Consider the following 23,010-nt stretch of genomic DNA (forward strand, 5'->3'; position numbering starts at 1 on the left):
TTGCTCTATCGATAGAATGAGGAGTGATCAAGGGGACTGCTCCCAGGCACAGCCAACTCCCTGGTGAGCTTCCAAGGGCCGGCAGGGAAGAGCAAAGTTATAAGCAACTCAGAGTGATCTTGCCCTGGGCTTTCATGACACACTAGGAGTCCATGTAATTGAAAATGAGTTCATCAAAGCCCTGCTTGGCCTCTCACACCATTTCACAATTGCCACCGACCATGACCTGAGCATCTCACATGGGCCTGGATAATGTGGCCCTTAGCAACCACTCTGGCTTCATCCCCTCAGTGACTGGGAGCAACAGGACTCATCCTAGTTTCCTTTGCGTTTCTTGAACTCACCTACGCAAAACAGCCTTTGCACATGTTGTCCCCTCTTCCTGAAAATTTGTTTCTGTCCCTTTTACCTGGTGAAAACTTACTCAGCTCTTATGTTTGGGCATAAATGTGATTTCTTCAAAGAAGGCTTCCCTGACACCTCACTCCTCCCCACTCCTTTTATGGTCCCCCTTTTATACATAACTCTTATGAGTTGGTTGTAAATTTTGTTTAATATCTTTCTTCTCTATTTACATCATAAATTCTGTGAAGACAGGGACTGCATCTGCCTTGTGCTACTTACTGTACCTTAACTCGGTGCCCGCCAAGTACTGGATGCTCAGAATAAAGGAAGAAATGATTTGGCTGGAGAGCCAAAGAAAGGACTATACTAGAAACAGCCAGTGCATTTCTTTGTTCTCCTGAAGCCCTGTTTCTCCAAAGGCACCTCCAGATAGAGGGAGGCATGTGTCAGCGATTTTGGTTCAGAGTACCAAAAAATTGTACATGTTAAAAGGAGATCTAGGGGCACCTGGGTGGCTCAGTTGGTTACACATCTGCCTTTGGTTCAGGTCATGATCTCAGGGTCCTGCATCCTGCTGAGCAGGGAGCCTGCTTCTCCCTCTCCCTCTGCCCCTGCTTGTGCACTCTTTCTCTCTGTCTCAAATAAGTAAATAAACAAAATCTGAAAGAAAGAAAGAAAGAAAGAAAGAAAGAAAGAAAGAAAGAAAGAAAGAGAAAAGAAAAGAAAGAAAAGAAAAGAAAGAAAGAAAAGAAAAAGAAAAGAAAAAAAGAAAAAAGAAAAGAAAAGAAAGAAAGAAAAGAAAAGAAAAGGAAAAGAAAAGAAAAGAAAAGAAAAGAAAAGAAAAGAAAAGAAAAGAAAAGAAAAGAAAAGAAAAAAGGAGGTCTAGAGATAACCCAACCCAGATCTCACTGAACACATACCAAATTGAGGCCATGGAAGCAAAGTAACCTGCCCAGAGTTACACAACTAGTTCATGGCAGAGCTGGGTCCAGAAATCCAGATCTTCCATGAGACAGCCTGATCCTTTCTCTGTTAGATCCAACTATTTACTAACCACTTCTTAGGGCCTCATTACACAGAACGGAGATGAGTGGGATCTCTCCTTTCTATTGGGAGCTCCATGCTGTCTCTCAATTTGGAGTAATCTTCCCAAGCCTGAATCATCTTTCTCCACATGTCCATAAAACAACAAATTTAAGTGCAGCTGGGCACAGGGAGTCAATGGGGTTGGATACCCAGGGGCAACCAACAGAAGCAAAAACTGCTTCTGTCTGGAGCAGAAGGATGAAAGAAGGTCAAATGCTAAAGAGCAGGAATAACACCATATTGTCAGGGACAGCTGGAAGGGGACACTGCAATGGAGAGGTCAGAACTAACTGGTGGTCGGGAAAATCTGCTTCTGCTTCTCTAACGCTGTAATTACAGCAAGGAGATGGGCCTAGTGATTCTATCACCACTCTATTCTACAAAGTATTTCTACTTTGACTAAACCCTACTTTTGTTTAGATTTGGTTCATTTTGGGGTCCTGGCACATTGATATATCACGTCTTTCTCTGTATAACCACTTGGAAGGGAAATGTAATTCATTTGTATCTGATGCCCACAAAAAGTAAATGTGACTTGTTTCTCAATTTTAAAAAGCAGGAGTGTTTTTAAAACATCTATGTTGGGGATCCCTGGGTGGTTCAGTGGTTTGGCACCTGCCTTTGGCCCAGGGTGTGATCCTGGAGTCCCAGGATCGAGTCCCATGTCAGGCTCCTGTCATGGAGCCTGCTTCTCCCTCTGCCTGTCTCTCTGCCTCTCTCTCTCTCTCTCTCATGAATAAATAAATAAAATCTTTAAAAAAATAAAAAATAATTAGACATCTATGTTTGAGCAAAGAAACTAAGGAGGATCTTAGATCAGAGTTCACAAACATTAAAATGTTCACCTTCTAAAACCTGATTTTTCAAATAAACATGATGACTGTACAAAATCATATGGATTTTTTAAAAAGAACCTAAATATGAAAAACATCAGTTGGGGCCTTAAAACCAGAGAAGGTGCCTACCAGTGACCCGCTGAGCTCTTGGACCCGCTGATTTCCTAGTGATCGTGGAGGAGGCATGACCTCAAACAATCCAAAAAGGGGAGAGAGTGGAGGGAAAGAGAAGATGGGGAGGGATACAAACACATGTATGCCACCAAAAAAAGAAAAAAAAAGTCCCCTAAAAAAAAAATGAGCATTTAAACTGCTTGTCAGAAGGCATCCTGACAAAGCCACTAGAGTGTATTCACAGGCATTTGCATAAATGCTGCCGGTGAGTTCACCATAGCTGCTAGCGCTAATGGTACATAAAGTAATTTAGTCACTTCTCCCGGCATTCTATGTCAGAATGATGAGCGCCGGCACTTTGCCTTGTTGCATATTAGATCATTAGATAATAAAGTGTTAGTGCATGCAAGCTGACAGGGTCGCCGCACTATAGCTTTGTGAGGGCACTGCATTTTGCCACAGAGGGAAAAAATAGAGAAACTGATGCTACAATTGGCCTGAAATTCAAGTAAACACAACCTGAAACTCAAGAGAACAATAATAACAATATCAACACACCCAAGCCTTTAAAGATCCCTAGCACACAGTCCCCAGGAATTTGCCCAAGAGACAGGAAGACAGGACAAACACATAAGCTAGGGCTGCACATCACTGTGGGTGGGGACAATTCTGCATCTTTGGCCCCAGGTGTCTGCTTTTCAAAAATTGAAACCCTGAGAGTAGTCACCTTCTAATACTACCTCTCTCCACAGTACACATCTTCTATAAAGCCATTGCTTGCTTCAAGACGAACCCTCACTGGCCTGAACTCTCCCATAAATATCCAGCCAAAGAAAATCTCAGTATTTATGAATGAAGAAAAAAACGAGGTAGAGCAATTACCATGAGCTACAAGATGCCAGGGTTCACCTTCTTTGGACCATGCAAGATTCTATGAAATAAATTTGCTTTTTTCAACACTCCTACTTGCAATACAGGGGCTGTTATTTGAGCATGGAGGTTTGGAAGTCCGTGGGTCACACAGGGAAGACTGCATGAATGTAAAGCATAGTCTCTTTTTTCTACTTATATGCAGAAAGATGAGCTACGAAAGAGAACTTTCCTCCAACTATCTGACAAGCAGGCTATAAATAGAGATGTGCAGAGTTGCTCAAAATAATTCAGGCTACCTGTAAATGAGATGGTAAAAAGCCCAGAGTGAGAAAAAATGAAGGCTCCTACAGGTCACCTACGAGGTGAAAATACCTAGTAGCAGTCTCACTGCGTAGTAGCTGTCTGAGGAGGGGGTGAAGGAATGGCACAGCCGAAGAGTATGGTGGTTAGTTCTGGAAATCTAAAACAGGGCACTTTCAAACAGGATTTTTCAATGGCAGATAGAGTATTACCATACCCCCAATCAACATGCATTAACAGCGAAGTCCACTCCCACACAACCCCAGTGAAAGAGCTCAGTAGTCACCCTTTGCTGAGTAGATATTTATGTATCAGCCTGAAGTGTCTGAGTGGGTGGTTTTGAGTGGTTGGTTGATTCATTCTGCAGAGAAGCAGATTTCCATGTATTATTGTTACAAGGAAACTCATGGTATCTATCCTTTTATTCTCCTGAAGAGACATAAAGTAGGCTTTGGTGACAGTGAGGCCCCCTAGCTGAAGAAGATAGGACATCCCCCTCATCCCTAATGATGGTTAATCACTAACGAACAGTGAATTGTCATCACTTTCTTGAACAATATGTTAATAATAACATGGCCACTTGTGGACTGGTGAGCTGGAGAAGAGGAATAAAATGCTGTCTCTAAAACTTAGAATGATATGCTATTCCACTTGAAATATTAATATGTACACTTAGAAGCAAAAATATTTGAGTTGGGAACAAGCCTAGAGATGTTTTAGCCTAGAGATCTCCAACTGTGAGCCTTTGGCTATATTCTTGCTAAGTGACATTGCCCCCTTCCTCCCTTCAGGGTTGAAAAGTTTTATAATTAGTTACCAACAATTAAAAGTGAGGAGCTTTAATTCTTGCCAAACTAGCACATCTGTTCCCACTGGGCTCTCAGTCCCTTTGGCCACAACTGTCTGGGGCCACAGGACAGCAGAACATGAACTTGCTCTTCTTCTTCAGCCTCCACCCAGCTCACTTCCCCTCTGTACATGACCTGCCCCCACTCAAGACACACATTTTTTTGTTGTTGTTACATGCCCAGATCATCACCTTCATTTTACCAAGAAGAAAACTAAAGATACCAAAGGTAAGGTGACTTGTCCAAGGTCACATAAAGGCAAGAGGTGAAACTAAAAATTGAATTTAGGTTTCCTGGCTCCTACTTCAAGATTCTTTCCTCCACATCATGATGCAAAATAATGGTCCTGATCTCCATGCTCTAGAGGTGTCCTTTCTAGCAGGTCATTTCTGTTGGATTGTGTTGGGTTGTTTCGGGGGAGAGATGCTTGATCTGTCCCTAACTTCCCAAAGGCAGGAATGGGAGCCGGCTGTGGTCTGAACTTGGAGCACAAGTTCATAACTGTGAACCCATAACTGATACATTTCGAACTGACAGTCAAGTCTGTCCTGGACAGGATGGTAACAATTATAACTAACCAGCCACAGTGGAAAACAAAACTTCAGTTTTTAAACCACAGCTTTCCAAATTGTGCTCACTGAGTATTTGCCTAGTTTTTCCTCTTCCTTTCCCCTAAATACTTTTAGTGATACAATGCCTTAAGTGACTCCAAGGGTATTAAAAAGGCAGCATTACCGTAAAGTGAGGATCAGAATAATTTTAAGTACAGGAATGGAACTAGGAATGTAATCATGAGCAGGTGTTTCAAATGGCCTCCTGCAAAAAAGTAATATCCATCCATCTCAGCACTAATGAAACCATAAAGAAGCAGCTTTTGAAAGATGATGGTATACTTTAAAAAAAACTGTAAAACTGGATGTGGTGAAGAATCCCTTCCAAGAGTGTTACATCTGGCTAATTAATAAAAAGTACAGTTTGTGTATTCGTTAAATGCAGAAAAAATCAGGCAAAAATAATGATAGTGGTGTGTTTATTAAATTAGAATGCTGGCAGGGAAGGGAGTTTTCTACCTTATGAATTATATCATGGACAGCTCATGGCCCTTGGAAAAATCGGGCAATCAGGTGGTAATTTGTGCAGTAGTGTTTTTAAAAAGAATCCTGCTGACCTAGCAAACTGGAAAGTGAAGTGGAGAAATGGGTATAGAGTCTAATTTGAAGGAGATAAGAGAAAATCTAGCCTAGTGGTTGGTATCCAGTATAGTCTCAATCATTGTTTCTTGGATGGATGTTGGATGGATGGATTGATAAAAGATGAATACATGGATGGGTGGATGGAGGAAGGACAGATGGATGGATGTACAGACAGATGCATGAAAAGTGAATGTATGGATGAATGGATAGAGGGATTATGGATAGATGGATAAATGGATGAGTAGAAGGATAGGTCAATGGATGGATGGACAGATGGAAGGATGTATACCTTGTATATACGTGTAGTACAAAAATATTCAGGTGTACATTCAATCTAGCCCATGGTTCCTTTGAGTGGCATTCACATTCCTTGATTCAAATTTTTATCTGGTTTCCTCCAGTCCTCTCAAAGGTACCACTAGTTAGCCATAAATTCAAGACAAACTTTCCCCAAAACAAAGTCCACCTACAGAAAGCAGACTCTATCTTACGGTGATGAAGGGAGGATTATGCACAAGGCACAGGAGGGACATTTAGTTGGGCTTCATCTTCAGAAAATGCCTTTGACCCAGACTTTGGATTTTATCTCTAAATGAAGTTTCATATGAAGTTATAGAGATATACCAGCAGGATCGTAAAGAGGATGGAGTTCATTATACAACCAAGTCAGTTGTAAACTCAAAATGTATCATAGTATTTGTTACCCTGTGTTGGCCCTCCTTTATTTTTCACCAAGCAGGGGCTTAAAATAAAGCAGTGGTCCAGGTTTCCCCCTGACCCTCTCAACCTGAAGGAAAGATACATCAGACATTTCCAGGATAGAGAGATGTGCAACAAGAAAGGCCTCAAAGGTATCTTCCTGTCTTTAAATACTTAGTATCAGTATTGTTCAACAGAACATTTGAAATTGGAAACAGTAGAAAATGTGGTGGAGTTGGAAGAAAGAAACCAAATAGATTCACAGTTAAAGTAACAATGCCAACCAATGAAAATGATTTGCCTACCATGTTCCAGATAAGAGGGCGTACCTTCCGAGGGGTCAAGCCTCCGAGCCCTCCGCCCATGCTTAGAGTTATTATGGACAAACATGTTATCAGAGACTGCCAGGACATGGCCATCCACATTGACTGTCGTAGACACCACGACCTGGAGACAGAAGAGAGAAATGAATGAACATTTTAATATAAAAGCATGGAGGGTAATAAACTCAAGTTAAATAAATAACAGCTGGGAGCTGAAGAAAATTGCATAGCTATTTCACATAATAACTGGTGCTTATGCTGTACAAGTCTAACAAGAGGAGCTATTGATGAGTGGGTCTTTGGCATGGAACGCTTTTGATGCAGTTTTAAGTAAAATTGCACAGTTTATAGTTATACAGCAGAAGGTACACTGTTAACCATAATTTTAACAAGAGGATCTTTATTAGCATATTTTTTTACACAACGGTGGTTGTGTTTCACCTAAATTACCCTTCAGTTTAGACACTGAAGCAGATATCACAGTTGATCATGCAAATAAAAATCTTTTGAATCTTTAAAATATTTCCCCCCCACTGCGTCAGGGTTAAGAGGATAGAGAAATGAAAAAGAGAGGTTTCAGCGAGAGCTGGTTTGTAGCTTTCTCTCCCGTGTCTTTCTGGGGTTTCTTGTACTTTTCTTCCCACATCACTTTGATTAATCAGACCAACCTTTCCTCCTCTTGCCCTCACCCCCATCACCACTACCACCACCACCACCCCCTCTCCAAAAGATCCCTGCTAATTAAGGGCCTTAGATCTGTTTCAAAGCCAAAAAACAAACAAAACAAAAAGCAACAACAACAACAAAACAGAACAAAAAGAAGGAACACTTTGGTCCGGGTATAATTCAGATACCCTAGCCACTCATAAACTGACTCTGAACCTAGTTTGCCAGAAGGAACACGGGCAAAAGTGTTTTCTCAGAGAACTTTGACTAAAACAATGAGAAGAAATGACCTACACTTCTCCTTATATTAAATAGGGAAGAGGATTAAAACTGAAACCCACAGAGATATGTTTATTCATGCGACCTCTTACAACCAAATATAATAATTGTCTGTAATTGCAGCTTCAGCTCCCACCTCATGCTTTGACATGGGAAACAGCAATCAGCCAGCTCCCGTTTAATCCACCTATTATGTTGACTAATTAACTTTCCTCGACAGTTTATTTCTTCCTCCATTATCAGCCCCTGTCAGCCGCAAGCACCCTGCAGCATAGGGGGGACCTCGGGCTCTTTGATTGATCACCGATAGATTGACATGCAGATTAATTTAATTAGAATCACCTCACTTGAGAAATGAAAGACAAAGGCAAGAGGGCTAATAGATCTGCTCTCATAATGAGGCGAACCTCCAGAGCCAAAGCTGAGGATTTCTGATTTATTTTGCTCAATTCCCCAGTTGCTTGGAAAGACTCTCGCTTTAATTGTTCTTGGTTTTTGAGAGGCATTAGCCTCTGAAGAGGTGAAATGCTTTACAGGGATTGGCACACACTAAGGCCCCAGTTTCTGGGGAAGCCTTTTCTCCCACTTCCAGAGTCTTGTGCAATGCTGCAATGTCACCCCCTGAGTTGGGCAGAGGGCAAGACGCTGGGCCTTGGCCTATCCCTCAGAATTGTCAGCTCTGCCTGGCAAAGTGCCCTCCTCAATGGCCTCCCACTCCAACCAATATCAGCCATACTTAAAAATTCCACTGTCAGTGTCTTTGACCTAAGCACATCAGGCCAAAATATGGTGGAGTCCGTTCCTCGCAGCCTCAAAGATGGCAACAAACTCCGGCTGTGAATACAGTTCCCAAAACTATTGTGGGGTGGATTTCATTTGATCTGATCCGATTTGACTTGATCTGCTTACTGGTTTTTGTTTGTTTTTTCTTCTAGGCCTTCCCTTCTGCAGATCTGAAGCCCTGATCCTTAAATTCAGCGTCTACAGTCTCTCAGACCCAGATGTGGATGACACACATAGTCATCCTACCCTGGGGCCTCCCAAGGATGACTTCAGGGCAAAGCTTCTGTGGGGTCCTCCCTCTGAGTCCTCTTTTGGGGTCTTTTCCATAACTCCCGACCAGGCCTGATTTTATTTTTTAATTCTATTTTATTAAAATACAAAGTAAACAATTGAAAGTCCATTCTGGGACTCAGGGTATTTGCTTCACTCATTGTGAAAACCAAAATTCCAACTAGGGCAAGTCATTCATGGGAGGACTCAGTACATTTGAAGTAGCAGTTTGCAAAGTGGTTTTTCTCTTTCCTCATGATTGACCAACCAGATCTGACACGGCCTGAAGGTTATGTGTATGCCTCATCAATTGTAGGTTAATTTAAAAGGAGGAGGAAGAGAAGAAAATGGTCTATTATTTTATTTTCAAAAAGTATTATGTGCCAATACAGAGTCCATATTATTTAAGGCAACGGAAACTCACTTTTCTTTTTAGTTAGGGAGGTGGGACATTTACAATTATATAACAGAGCTGGGTCTTTCAAAGAATTTTTGATTTACTACGAGACCACAATTGAGTGGTCACTGGAGTCGTTAGCTGAAGAAACTATAAAAGGAATCCCAAACGGTATCTGTTTCCAGTGTCAGGAAATACAGAAAGTTGTTATTTTAGATGTCTGTCTTAAGAGAAAAAAAAAAGCAATGACAATTCACCATGCACCTGTAAGACAAAATGCTACAGGCTTAGGCTTAAAATATTCAGTATTGTTTAAAGACATTGTCATCTAATTCCTATATTGAACAAAAATGACAAAAATGGTTATTAAAAAGAAAACAACAACTACATCCTATGTGTTTTTTCTTGATAAAAGAAGGATCACCAAGACCACATGTGTGACAGGACCATTTCACTGAAAGTTCCATTAAAATTGGAGAAGGATAAAACAGAATCCTCATGCCTTTAATTTCCAGAAAATAAACACCTAGCGTTCCTCACAGAAACTCATGACTAAACATTTTAACTTCCCTCTCCCCAAAATAATTTCTCTCATTCCAATTTGGAAATGATCAAGACATATTTCAATTAAACATATGCTGAAATTAATCCATAGAGCAACTTGTAATCTTTTTTTAAAAAAAATCTAATTGTAAGATGCAAAGGGGGCACTGAAGTGTCCTTTAAAAATAGGCCCATAGTGGGAGGGAAAAGGGCCTTTACAGTTTAACACAAGATTAATGAGGTGCTGACATATTCATGCAGGCAAGGGGACAGACAGGCCTGCCAAATCTTCAACCTTCCCAAATTTTGTCAACAAAACACAGCTTGAATTTGGGACAGGTAAACACAGAAAATGATTTTACATTTGGACTCAACACTTCTCTCTCTATCCTCTTCCTCACTCTCCTGCCCAGGGAAAGAGGATGAAGGGAATATGAGGAACAGGTATATTTAGAATTTTATGATATCTGTTAAATTAAATCTTTACTCTTTAGAACTGTACTGTCCATACAATAACCACACATGTAGTTATTTACATTTAAATTAATTAAGTAAAATGTTAAATTCCATTGTTCCTAAGTTTCCATAGGAACATTTCAAGTGGTTAGTAGCCATATTGGACAGGGCAGATATAGAACATTTTCATCATTGTAGAATGCTCTATTGGACAGTGCTGCTGTAGAATGGTTTTGAAATAAATTGTTCCAAGTTATTCATGAAGATGTCCAAATTATATCTCCTGAAATAGGTATTTGCCTAAGTGAGCATGTTTAAGGTTATGTACAAGTATTTTTTATCACTATATTTCTTAGAATTCATTTTCTATTTGGGGCATAGCTTTCTAATATAGCAATACATAGATGTGCTGATGAACATGCAGTGTGTTCCATGCTACCTTATATCTGGGTCCAGCCCTCCAGGTGAGGGCATCCAGTATGAGGAGATTAAAAAACAAAACAAAATAAATCAGCAGGTACACATGGACTATGGAAATCTTACACTAACATTTCTTTCAGTGATTCAGAATGTCTTCTGCTTTATCCTGGACCTAGCTATCCCAAAAGGTTGTTATTTTTATAATTTCACCCCCTCTATTTAGAATTAAAAAGAATTCAACATAAAATTGATGATTCTTGAGTCCCAAGATTTCCTGGTTGATGTGACTTTGGCCAGGTTAACTTAATTCTCAGCCACAGTGTTCCTGCCTGTCAAGTGGAAATACTAATAACAGTACCTTGTTATGTGAGGCTTATATTATTTAAAGCAGGCAGCATGCTTCCTGGCTCATACTGAGCACTCAACAAATGTTAGTAGCAGTAGTATTGTAGCTGTTACTCTGTTGGAGATACTCACCAAAAAGTTCAAGTTAATGTATTGGCTGATCATTTGAAGTCATAAAGAGGACTCCACATAAACTATAGAGATACAGAAATTATCTCTAATATGTTCATTGCTTTATCAGTCTAATAATAAAACTGTAGAATTTTAAGGACTTTTGTGCTCACAATACGTAATTAGTAATTTAGGCCTCATGTAAATTGCAAACTTCACTGGTTTATTTAATTTTACTTTCTAGAACCCACTGGAATCTTAGCCTGTTACATTATAGGCTTGAAACTCAACAAAATCTTATTGCTTTGAAAAAAATCTATAAATTAGACATCTTCTCAATTCAGTCTAGTGTTCCGAGTATTCTGTATGAATGAAGGATTCTCTGGGAGTTTTGTTATTGGTTATATTTCCTACTATCATTCTTCAGGCTGTCCCTCTTTCCTTCATATCAGGCAGGGGAACTTATATGTCCCAACTAAACTTAATTATCTAAGATTCATGACCTCTCTGTCTCATGAGCAGATTTTCAAAAATACAAAAGCCACTGAATTCAGTCAAGGGTGGAAGATCACATTAACAAAAGTAGCAGCTCATGTAAAAGAAGGGGTTATGACAAAAGCAACCAAAAGAGTTGAAATCTATATTTTTAAACATTTCTACAACAAATATGGAATCAAGAAAAAGATTAGACCATAAAAATATTTTCAATATTTAAATTTAGAATATTTTAGTACTAAGTACCTCCCTCCAAAAACTAACTACTTTAACAAATTAATTTTGAATGAATATAAAGTTATAAATTTGGTTTTCAAAGTTAATATATGGTAACCCAGTGTAGGAAACTGGTGCTAAGGGTTAGTCTGTTGCATGACTTTTTCACCTTTTTAACTTCTTCTATGTCTGCATTAATTCAAGACCCCTAATATAAGGCATTAAATGCACTGGCTTGAAGTACATGAAATAAAAAGGGAGTAAGCAACATTCCATGGAATAATAATCAGCAATAAAAAGAAACAAACTATTGATATGTGAATTTCAAGAGAACTGTGCTGAGTGAAAAAAGGCCAATACCAAAAGATTACATATTGCATGTTATGGGTATATTTCCCCACCCACACACACAATCCCCACCAAATTTACATGTTGAGTACCTAATCTCCAACACCTCAGGATGTGACTGTATTTGGAGACAGGGCCTTTAAAGATGTGATTAAGTTAAAATAAGGCCTAGCATGGGCCCTAATCCAGTCTGACTGGCATCTTAAGAAGAGGAAATCTGGTCACACAGAGAAACATTCAGGTGTACGTGCAAAGAGGAAAGACCATGTGAGGAACAGCAAGAAAGTGGCTATCTGCAAGCCAAGCAGAGAGTGCTCTGAGGAAACCAGTCCCACTGACACCTTTATCTTGGACTTCTAGCCTCCAAAACTGTGAGAAAATTAATTTCTATTTTTAAGCCACTCAGTCTTTGTTATTTGTTATGGAAGTCATGGAAAAGTAATACACTGCATAGTTCCATTTACTTAACATTCCTGAAATTAAAAAAATTTAGAAATGGAGAATGAATTAGCACTTGCCAAGGGATAGGGACAGAGGGAAGGTGGATGTGGCTACTACAAAAAACAATAGAAAGATTCTTGTGGTGATGGCAATGCTCAATATCTTTACTGTGGTAATAGATACACAGATCTACACATGATAAAATTTTGCAGAACTAAAAACATACCCATATGTAAATAACTACAAGTCAAACTAGAGAAATTTGAATAAGCATTTATCAGTGCTCATATCCTGCATGATTATTATATAGTACTATGTAATGTTGTACTATAGTTTTGCAATATATTACTATTGGGGTTCTGGGTAAAGGGTACATAGGATCACTCTGTATTATTTCATACAACCACATGTGAATCTACAACTATATGAATAAAAAATTCAACTAAATAAAAGGCATCATCAATCAAAACATCCTTCAACAGGTGAATGGATATGCAAACTAGTAATCCACAGGAAGAAATATTATACAGCAATACAAAGAAATGAGCTATCAAGTCATGAAAAGACATGGAATTTTAAATGCATAGTGCTAAATGAAAGAATCCAATCTGAAAAGGCTACTGTATGATTCCAACTATATGACATTCTGGAAAAGGTAAAACTATGGAGATAGTAAAAAGATTAATGGTTGCCAGGCATTTGCCAGGGATAGGGGAAGGATGAATAGGTGGAGCACAGGGGCAATGAAACCATTCTATATGATACTATAATGGTGGATATGTAACATCCTGCATTTGTCCAAACCCATATAATACAAAACATAAAAATGAATCCTACTATAAGCTATAAACTTTATACTGTGTTAACAATGATGTATCACATAGCACATCAGTTCTAATAAATGCATCAGACTAATGCAAGGTGTTAATAATGGAAACATAGGGTGGGATTGAGGGAGTCTGAGAACTTGCTATATCTTCCCCTCATTTTTCTGTAAATCTAAAACTTCTCTACAAATTAAATCTTTATATCATCAACACTACACAGCCCACATTCTCTACCCTACCTGTCTGCTAAACCATTCATTCTTTACAGACCCCTTGAATATTACAACCAAAATATAAGATATCATCCAATCTAGCTTCCAACTAAGAGTTTTCAAATGTAGTGTAATAGGAACAACGTAGCAGAGAAGGAACCCTAAATTCACCCACAGGAAGACTGTATATTTAAACATTTAGTATAGGTCTAAATGTTTAAAACATATAGTTTAGTTGATAGTATATATTATCAACAGTTAGTTGATACAGGATTGAATTATCTGCATGGGAACACTGGTTATCTCATGCGTGTGAGAAGCTCTGAATTGATGGAGTCACGTGGCTTTGAATAATTTTAAAACTGAAAAAAAAAAACCGAGTGTGATTCTTAATAAATACCATTAGGATCAAAAATAAGTATTATGCTATATGTTGGCAAATCGAACTCCAGTAAAAAAATATACAAAAAAATAGGTCATCACATGGGATTCATAAAAGAAAATAATAAAAGAAGTCCTCAGTAGTTAAGACACTGCAGATTTGTCTAACTCCTCTTTTTGAGGCTTAGAAAACTGAGGCCCAAGAAATTTAAAAGCATCCTCAAGGTCACAGGACAAATTAAGAGCAGGGGTAAGCCTGAAGCGAAACTCCCAGACTCCAGATCCAGTTCTCACCTATAGTAGCCTCTGGCTTCTCAGAACAAACCCCTGGTTTAAGTCTTTTCTCTACTAACTCTGCTGGGATCTTCCAGGACGTATATCTGGGTTCAATGTGACTGACTATACTTTCAGTATTATATACATAAAAATGGTCTGCAGCAGTTAGGAGTTAGGTCTTCATTAACTTTGTCCTTTATAATATCCTTGACTGATATGGAATGAGATAGTCTCTGAAACCTGCCTGATTGCTAGTTTCTATCTGGTTGAAAGATCCCAAATAACTCATTAAAAATTATGGAGGACGCGTGAACCTACAGGACTTAGCAGAGCAGAACTGTGGGAGAAAGGAAGGGAGTGCGTAACCAAATTAAATCCACTCTTTAAGGCTCAAGGCAAAAATATCTCTTCAAAAGCAGACACCTCTAAATCCTCAGATACTGATGCTAAAACAATTTGGACCTTTGAAAACTAAACTCAGATTCTCTCTCCTGAACTGTGACACATACTCAATATAAAAGCTAATTAGTGACCTGAAACTTGGTCCCCATTCTGTGGGTCAGGATACCTTTGATGACTCTTGATGGTGTCATTGGCATTGAACATGTGCTCTCCATTTGTGTGTTCCCACTGGCTATTTTAAGTAGCAGTGAGCCAAAACATACAGGATCGCCATGTGTGTTCTCTACCAACGAGACCTTGACACATGGATGTGAAAATTGGGAGCAAGAAAACAGCATATTAGTCAACAGCTCATATTCTAGAGTCAGAGAGTCCTGAGTCTGAACTCCAATTCCATTGCTTACTAACCTTAGCTAAGTCACTCAATCATAGGAATAGGTGTGAGCCTACTTTTTTTTTTTTTTATTGGAGTTCAATTTGCCAACATATAGCATAACACCCAGTGCTCATCCCATCAAGTGCCCCGCTGGTGTGAGCCTACTTTATTCCAGGCCTATTCTATGAAGAAGCAGCAATGAACAAGACAGATAAATTATTTGTCCACCAATTAGTATTCAACAGAGACAGAAAGGTATTTTCAGGCAGTAAGTAAGCAATAAAAGCAAATTTCTGGATGTGAAAATTTCCAAGAAAAAAATAAAATGGGACAGAGTGATACCTAGGTGAGAGCTATTTTGGATTGGGTGATTAAGGAAGGTGTCTCTGAAGAGGTGATGTTTTTAGTTGAAATATAAGTAAAAGACGTAGCTGGCTATTCACTGAAGCCACAGAAGAATTTTCTAGGAGGATGGAATAGCAAGTGCAAAGATCTCAAGGCAGGAATGACTTTGGTGTATTTTGAGGAAGAGAAATGAAAGAAAATAAAGGAAGGCCAAGGTGCTGGTTTGGAACAAAGTAAGAAAGGGAAAGAGCAGTGGAAAAATAAGTAAGATTATCCATGCAAAACACTTTGTACAGTGTCTCACACATAATAAAAGCTCTGGAAGTTACAACTTAAAAAGTGACAGAATGTAAGAAAATCTTTTGTTTTTAAGTCTCACTAAATACAGGCATCGTCAGAAGCAATGTCCATTGGCAACAGTGATCAAACCAAACACTTTTAAACATCTATCCTTTCATGTATTTTACATTTCTTCAATAGTGACTGTACTTAATGTAGAAATTTATTTCCTCTAAGTGCAGAGCCACCACTCATCAAATCGTGTTCATAAGGATTCCTTCTCAGTGATGCATATTTTCTGCCAAGGCCCAGCATAAGGCGCATGCCAAGATACATATTTGCCCAATAAGCCGTAATGGTTTAATATATCAGGTTGAAAATCCACCATTTGTATTTACCATGTTATGTGAATTAATCCTGTATTCTGAAACTATCATTAGAGCTGCTTTCAGTATAATTAATCAGCGTGGTGCATCTTGAAATTATTCTGTATGAAGAGAGTGATTGCAGCTCGGGCCCCCCTAGCATTCTGTTGGTAAAGAATTTAATTGCAAGATGTGCTGTTTGTCAAAACAATATAAAACAGGGGGTGGGGGACTGTGGGAGAGAAATAAAAAGGATACAAATATTTCTTTCTTTATTTAAGTGCCTTTAAAAGCAGACTGAAACTGCAGAGGTAGGGCATGTGTTTTAAGAATCCTCTAATCACACGCTATAATATATTGATTCAGAGCCTCTGTGGGCTTTTGAATAAATAACAAGGATTTCCCAAATTTTATAGAATTCACCAAAAACCAAGAGCAGAGAGTTGCCTTTTACTGTCATTTCCCATGCCAGCATTTTTAAAAGAACACACTTTTGGTGGGAATTTGGGATGATAAACTGGTCGTTTCTCCTCATATTTTCTATCCCCCGCCCCATATGACTAATAAGTGAAAGAGGATTGTTTGTCTCCTCCAATAAACATGAGATAAGCATGAATTTGGAGCCTGCTGTTCTCTCCGCTCAGAAAATTCTTCTGGCTCTTCTCAGGATAGTTTATTCTTATCCTGTAGCTCTGAGCTTACATATCATGTCCTCAGAAGTTTTCCCTGGTCACCCACTTTAAATCACGTTCTTATCCCCCATCCCACATGTATTCTCTCTCATATTATTAATATTTCTTATAGAAATAATGAAAAATGTTTTAATAATTTGTAATTAACAATTTGAAAACATTATAGCAACTGATGGTGCTAGTTACCCACACATCCATTTTCTCTCCTTCTCAGGCTGTACAAGTAGACATTGGCAAGTCGCTCTGTGGTTCTATAAGGCCATGTGACAGATGTCTATATGGCCATGTGACAGATTTGACAAGGGTCATTTCTGAGGTTTTTAAGAAGTCCATGAGCCCCCTCCATGTACTCTTTACCCTTCAGTTGGATGGACAGAGACAACAAAGTTTTAGGGGATAAGAGAGACAGACACACAAAACAAAAAGAATGAGGTGCCTGGGTTGAGTGTCAGCCTTCAGCTCAGGTCATGATCCCAGGGTCCTGAGATCAAGTCCCATATCAGCCTCCCCTTGAGGAGCCTACTTCTCCCCCTGTCTGTGTCTCTACCGCTCTCTGTATCTCCAATAAATAAATAAATAAATAAATAAATAAATAAATAAATAAAATATTTTTTAAAAAAAGAGCCCTGATCCCCCAAATCACTTTATGTACAAGATTCATTCACTGACCAAGAACACCTGCCTTGTATCATCATGTGAACAAGAAATAACCTGTTGTGAGTGAGCCATTATTTTCTTTGCTCTATTTATTAGAGCAGCCAGTATTATCCTAACAAATAGACCCCAACCAGAATATAAGCTTCATTACGACAAACACCCTGTCTTTCTTGTTCATCACAATATACTCACCACCTACCACATCAATAAATACTACTGAGTACATGCATGCATGAAGGAAGGAATATATCTTAAATTTATATTCATCTATAGTCATATATCTAACACTTATATGTGAATATGGATTTGTAGCCTTTTGAAAAAATTTGTCGAAGGGATAAGATGAATTTGGAGATTTATGCCTTACTTCCCAGTCCCCAGGTACTCCGGCATCTACTGTGATGACAGCTTGTACCCACTTCCTGTTCCTTCCCTCATCATCCTCATTCTGCCAGCCCCAACAAGGAAAGCTATTGATAAGGATTTAAATCTTCACCTGGAATTGTCTAGCTCCTGTCAGTTAAAAATCAGACCCATGACATGGTTTTAATACAGTCCTTTGACATTAGCATCTTTTTAGTGTCAAGATGAAGAAACAGGCTCATTTAGTCACAGTGAATTTCTCCCTGTCATGAGCTGTTTCCATCTTACCTTACCCCCACTTTCTCCTCTCCTCCCCACTTCCTCACACCCACCAGAACTGAATGAAGCCTGTATCCACTGTTGTATTTGAGCAAGTTTGTTGCCCTAGCCACAGCCTGGGGATTTCAAAAGAAAACATCCATTGTAAATTAAGAAGAAGGAGGGGGGGAAAAAAGATTGTACCAGATTTTCTACAAGGTTTATTCCATAAAGCCTTAAAGTATGGACACAGCCGAGTTCTGCAGAAAGTGATTAATTTCTTGAAAACGCTAAGGTCACACTAATTGACATGACCTGTGTAATTAAGTAGTCTCTGTTTACACACCAGAAGCTCAGCCGCTGTGAGACTGAGTTTGCTTGACAGAATGTCTTTACATGTCAAGAGATCAACAACCTTTCTTATGTCCTCCTCAGTCACCTACACGGGCCCCTGATTGCTGTTCAGAGGAGACACGCTCTGGTGTGGCTGTATGAAGATCAGGCTGGCCTGGTGAGCATACAAAATGAGATGAGAGAAAAGCAGCAGCCACTATTGTTGGAGAGAGCCCACTTAATAGTCAGGAGAGCACATTTTCGATCAGATGTCTCTAGGTCTTAGGTTTTCAGTATAACTGGGAAAAGCCACATTGAGATGTCAAGGGTAGGCCAGAGTTTTCTCATGCCAAAGAGACACTTTCTCATTCCTCCTTAAAGGCAATAGCAACATAAAACCTACTTCCTAATGGTGTACTATGAGAGAAATGAGGAAAATTCTGTCTTCTTCACAGGCAACCTTCAACCAATGTCTCTATGATGCATCTCTGTCAGTCAGGGTAGCTGCAGGGAAAATTAATTTTTCCCTTCTTAGGCAAGTCCTAAGATTTGGGAACTTCAGTATGGTTTCTTCACAGAGTACTCTGAAACATCAGGGGCCATTTTCCTCATGCTCCATCATGGGTCTTTCTTGCTCTGGAGAAGTGGCCCAAACCACCATAAGTTAAGTAAAGCTGAAGCCATCTTCTGAGTAATAGCTTCTCTTTCTAAGGTTCATACAAGTAGAAACTGGCCAGCGCTGTAGCTCTGTTCAGAAACAATGCTCATGTTCTTCTCCTTCCATACAACTACACTCTCTGCCTGATGAACTTTGGTGGCATTCCAGTATTCATGCAGATGGTAGCTTTAGGCTTGTTATAGGGCAAACACCTCTCATTGGCTTTCCTGAAGGGCCAGCACATGTTCATGGGTAGCCACTCTGGCTCTCAGCTGTTGAGAGACCTCCTTATTTTCTCTGCACTAAGTGTCTCCATACAGATTCTGAACAGCTTCTTTACTGTTCCACATTAGACAACACCTGAGTCAGACCACTGGGTTGAATTACCGCCTCTTCACTACCTAGTAGATGTGTGACTTTGAGCAAATTGCTTCACTCCTTTAAGCCTCAGTTCCTCATGTGTAAAATTACATTTTACAAATATAATATTTGCATGTTCCTAGCAGGGACATTGTGAAGACAAAATGATAGCTCGTGTAAAATACTTAGTACGATACCTCTCATATAATAAGTACTTAATAAATGTTAGTTTTATCATTACCATCATTGTGGCCAATGTCTATAGATGTATATCAAGGTACACATATGAGCATGTGTATTTATACAGACATATATGGAACACACTGAATGTAGACACAGATATAAACAGTCATCTCCCCAGTGTTTAATGTAACTAGGAATAAACCAAGACAGGGAACATAGGAAGAAAAGTCAGCTTGTGGTGGAGGCATAAAAAAAGAAAAAAAGAAAAGAAAAGAAAAGAAAAAAAGAGAAAAGAAAGAAAAAAAGAAAAGAAAAGAAGAAAAGAAAAGAAGAAAAGAAAAGAAAAAAGAAAAGAAAGAAAAGAAAAGAAAAAGAAAAGAAAAGAAAAAAAGAAAAGAAAAGAAAAGAAAAGAAAAGAAAAGAAAAGAAAAAAAAGAAAAGAAAAGAAAAGATGATGACAATGGATGTTGGGTTCACTGAGATGAAGTTCCTGGAAGTCTCTACAGGCGGCTCAGCTAGGTCTGGATCTGGATGTCAGGTCTTAGGGAACCTGACTCAAGAGATCTGAGTGCCCAAATAGTATTTAAAATGCTGAGGATGGAGAAGATATTCAAGAGAGCTCTACAAAGTGAGAAGAGATCTGGATCTCAAAAGAAAACTTAGGGAAGGGCAACATATACAGGAGAGCAAATGAACAGCATCCCTTCAAGAAGGCTGAGAATGAGTGAATGTTGTTGTGGAATCCAAGATGGTTTCAAGAAGCATGAAATGATGCAGAGAACCATAGGAGGAAATCTTCATGAAAGAAACAAGATTGAGGGAAAAAAATAGGTTCAGTAGGGATATTTGGGGTGTTATTTTAACTCTATTGAGGTAATTTGTCCATTCTCTAATTGCATAAACATCCACAAGCCTACATGCATAAGACTATGTGCTAATTGTGGAAAATTATAATTAACGAAAGATGTAAACATACTTAGATACAAAACAAAATGCATCAGTGTTCATTCTACCATAAGGTCCCTCTATCCTCTCCCAGGAAGTGATGAGTGGGTGATGGGGACAAAGCAGGTTAAATCTGAGACCCAGTAAGGAATTTATCTCTGATTGTGGAAAGAGCTCTTCCTCAACTCAAAAATTAACTCTATAGTGGCCAAGGTTGCTGCTTCTATTTAGAGAAATCTACCTACGTTAGACTCACAGGAAAAAGCATATGTATTTGAAGGACAGTATGTACTTTGTGTCAGGTAGTTCTCATTCCTAATAAAAAAGAGCATTCTTTGGGATTGTAGCACTGTCACCAGGAAGAGTTTGTCAGATGTCATTAGGTATAAGATTGGACCAATGACTCTCTAGAGGGGCAATTTTGCATCTTCACTCCAATCAGGAAATACTGACAAATGTCTGGAGACATTTGGAGTTGTCATGACTAGGCTAGGGGCTGGGGGAGTTTCTCTACTGGCCTCTATGGGTATAGGCCAGTGACAAACTGTAAATGTCCTGCAGTGAGTAGGACGAATCTATGCACCTACATAAGTGTGACAAAGGATTATCTAGTCTAAAATGTCAGTTGTAAAAAAAAAAGTAAAAAATAAATAAAAAAATAAAATGTCAGTTGTGCTTAGGTTGAGAAACCCTGTACTGAAATAATGACCCAGTTTTAGTTTATCACAAGTACTTTCTCCAAAAGCTTTTATATTTTATTGTTTGCAAATTAATTATGTATACAAAATGTTATCATTCGTATGTTGCAAAATAAGCAGAATCATAATTTTTACTCCATTTTAGAATTGAAGAAATTGAGGCTTTCCAGAAACTTAATTCATGCCCCCTTGTCTCAGTAGCCCTTCTGCTAAACACAGAATGACTATTTTATCTACAAAAATAAAGCTTTCTAGATACTATCAAAAATAATGGACTGAGTTGGTTTTTCATCTCATATAAGAGCTACATTCCTATAATTTAAGGATCTCAGACATTTCACTAGCCAGGTCCTTTAAAGAAAACAGGGCCCCAGAAGTCTTATATAAATACTCTTTTAGGTTCCCAATGTCACCAAAGTCAATCTCTAACTCTGCTGCCCTGAGAAGCACAGCAAAGTTGATCCTGATATTCATAAGGCATGACACATGTCTATTAGACACGTTTATTAGACATTAATTGGTTCGTGCCTGGATATGCCTTGTTCCTAACCCAAGCTTGGTCAGGAGATACATATGGTTCATCTTAAGGCCAAAGCAAGCTGCAAAACAGTTTATAATGAAAGCCAACCTCATGTTGTAGGACACTGAGCAACACACACTTAGTGGCATCAAATGTGTTGTTTATCAGCAAAGCTAACTCCAACTCAACACACACATAAAAAAATCCTGTGTGGGAACAAGAGAACCTAAGTCTTCCAACTTGGTTGGAAGTCGGCAGCTAGACAGGAGAATCATTTCCCAGGGAACTAGGATTCTCTTTACTCATCTCTGTCAGGACAAAAGATGGTGAAGCCAAAATGATTTTACAAAAATACTTCAGGATCTTGAAAGACATTGTCTTCTTTCTACTGAATTTGTCCTTATTGAGACCAATAAGTCTCATCTTTCAAAAAAATATCATCTTGGAGACAAAGAGATCCTGACATCTAAAAATCGATGCTCAGAATCATCGCATCCTTTTCTCCCATCAGAGGATGTGCAGCTAAAATTTTTCAAGATTCTCTCAGAGATCATACATTTCAATCTACACTTAAAGCTGACTAACTATACCTAAGAGTATACTTTAAACACCACACTGTTTTCACTGAAAGGCTATATGGGTGAAAAAAATATATATATATATATATAATGTCATTACTCTGATAGGAAAACGAACGTTGATCATACAAATGAGTTAGCCATAAAATGAGATGGAAAGCAACACAAGTCTAGAACCTTGCTCTTCAAAGTGTGGTCCATGGCACCTGCATCACTGGGGAGCTTGTTAAAAATGGAGAGTTTCAGGTCCCCTTGAGACCTCAATTAGCAGTTTAACAAGATCCCCAAGGAGTTCTTGACACCTTCAAATTTGAGAAGCACCAGCATCTAGAACTTAGCAACCTTTCCTAAAACTCAACTACCATTTTGTGTCTTCGAAATTAACACTTTGCTTTCACATCTTTTGCCATCAGTAATGTATAATTATACGAGGCAAACATAACCCTTGTGCTTTGAATGGTGGCAGATCTGACTGCTGTTTGAGGACTTTCACACATGCTGTACAAGGATGTTGCTGACACAGAACTAAGTGTCATCCATATTACTCTAGATGTGCCCTGCTGTACCAGGGGTCTGTTTTTTATAGACAATTACTGCTGACGATTTCCAAAATTGGAAGGGGAGAACAGAGAGAAAGGAAGAGGACATAATCCTAAAACAGAACAAAGCTCTTATTTAACAGTTTTCTACTTGTAATACTTTCAAAAAATCCATCATTTCTATGAACTTCACTTAACGTGCAACGGTTTAAGCCTGCGAGTCCATTCAGGAAGCCACACTAGGCTCAAAGGACAAAACTGCCTCAACCAGTGACCACAAGTGCTTCAGTTGCAACTCTTCCCTAATAAAAACAACTCCTAGAGTGCAGATACCCGGGGGACCAGGAGCCTCACCTGCTCATCACCTCTGGGGAAA

At 38.9% G+C, this 23,010-nt stretch overlaps 1 protein-coding gene across 5 annotated transcripts in view; it reads right to left on the reverse strand.

The window, feature by feature from the left end:
* Positions 1-23,010, reverse strand: part of EBF1 (EBF transcription factor 1) — a 381,185-nt gene that overhangs the window by 117,923 nt on the left and 240,252 nt on the right. For 3 of the 5 annotated variants that reach the window (XM_041750329.1, XM_041750328.1, XM_041750333.1), the window contains exon 8: positions 6,600-6,741. In XM_041750329.1, coding sequence (XP_041606263.1) covers positions 6,600-6,741 — 142 coding nt within the window. The remainder of the gene's footprint in view (positions 1-6,599; positions 6,742-23,010) is intronic. The other 2 variants (XM_041750331.1, XM_041750330.1) reach the window with 1 other exon arrangement.

The sequence above is a fragment of the Vulpes lagopus genome, chromosome 3, assembly GCF_018345385.1.
Source record: "Vulpes lagopus strain Blue_001 chromosome 3, ASM1834538v1, whole genome shotgun sequence".
Taxonomy (NCBI): Eukaryota; Metazoa; Chordata; class Mammalia; order Carnivora; family Canidae; genus Vulpes; species Vulpes lagopus.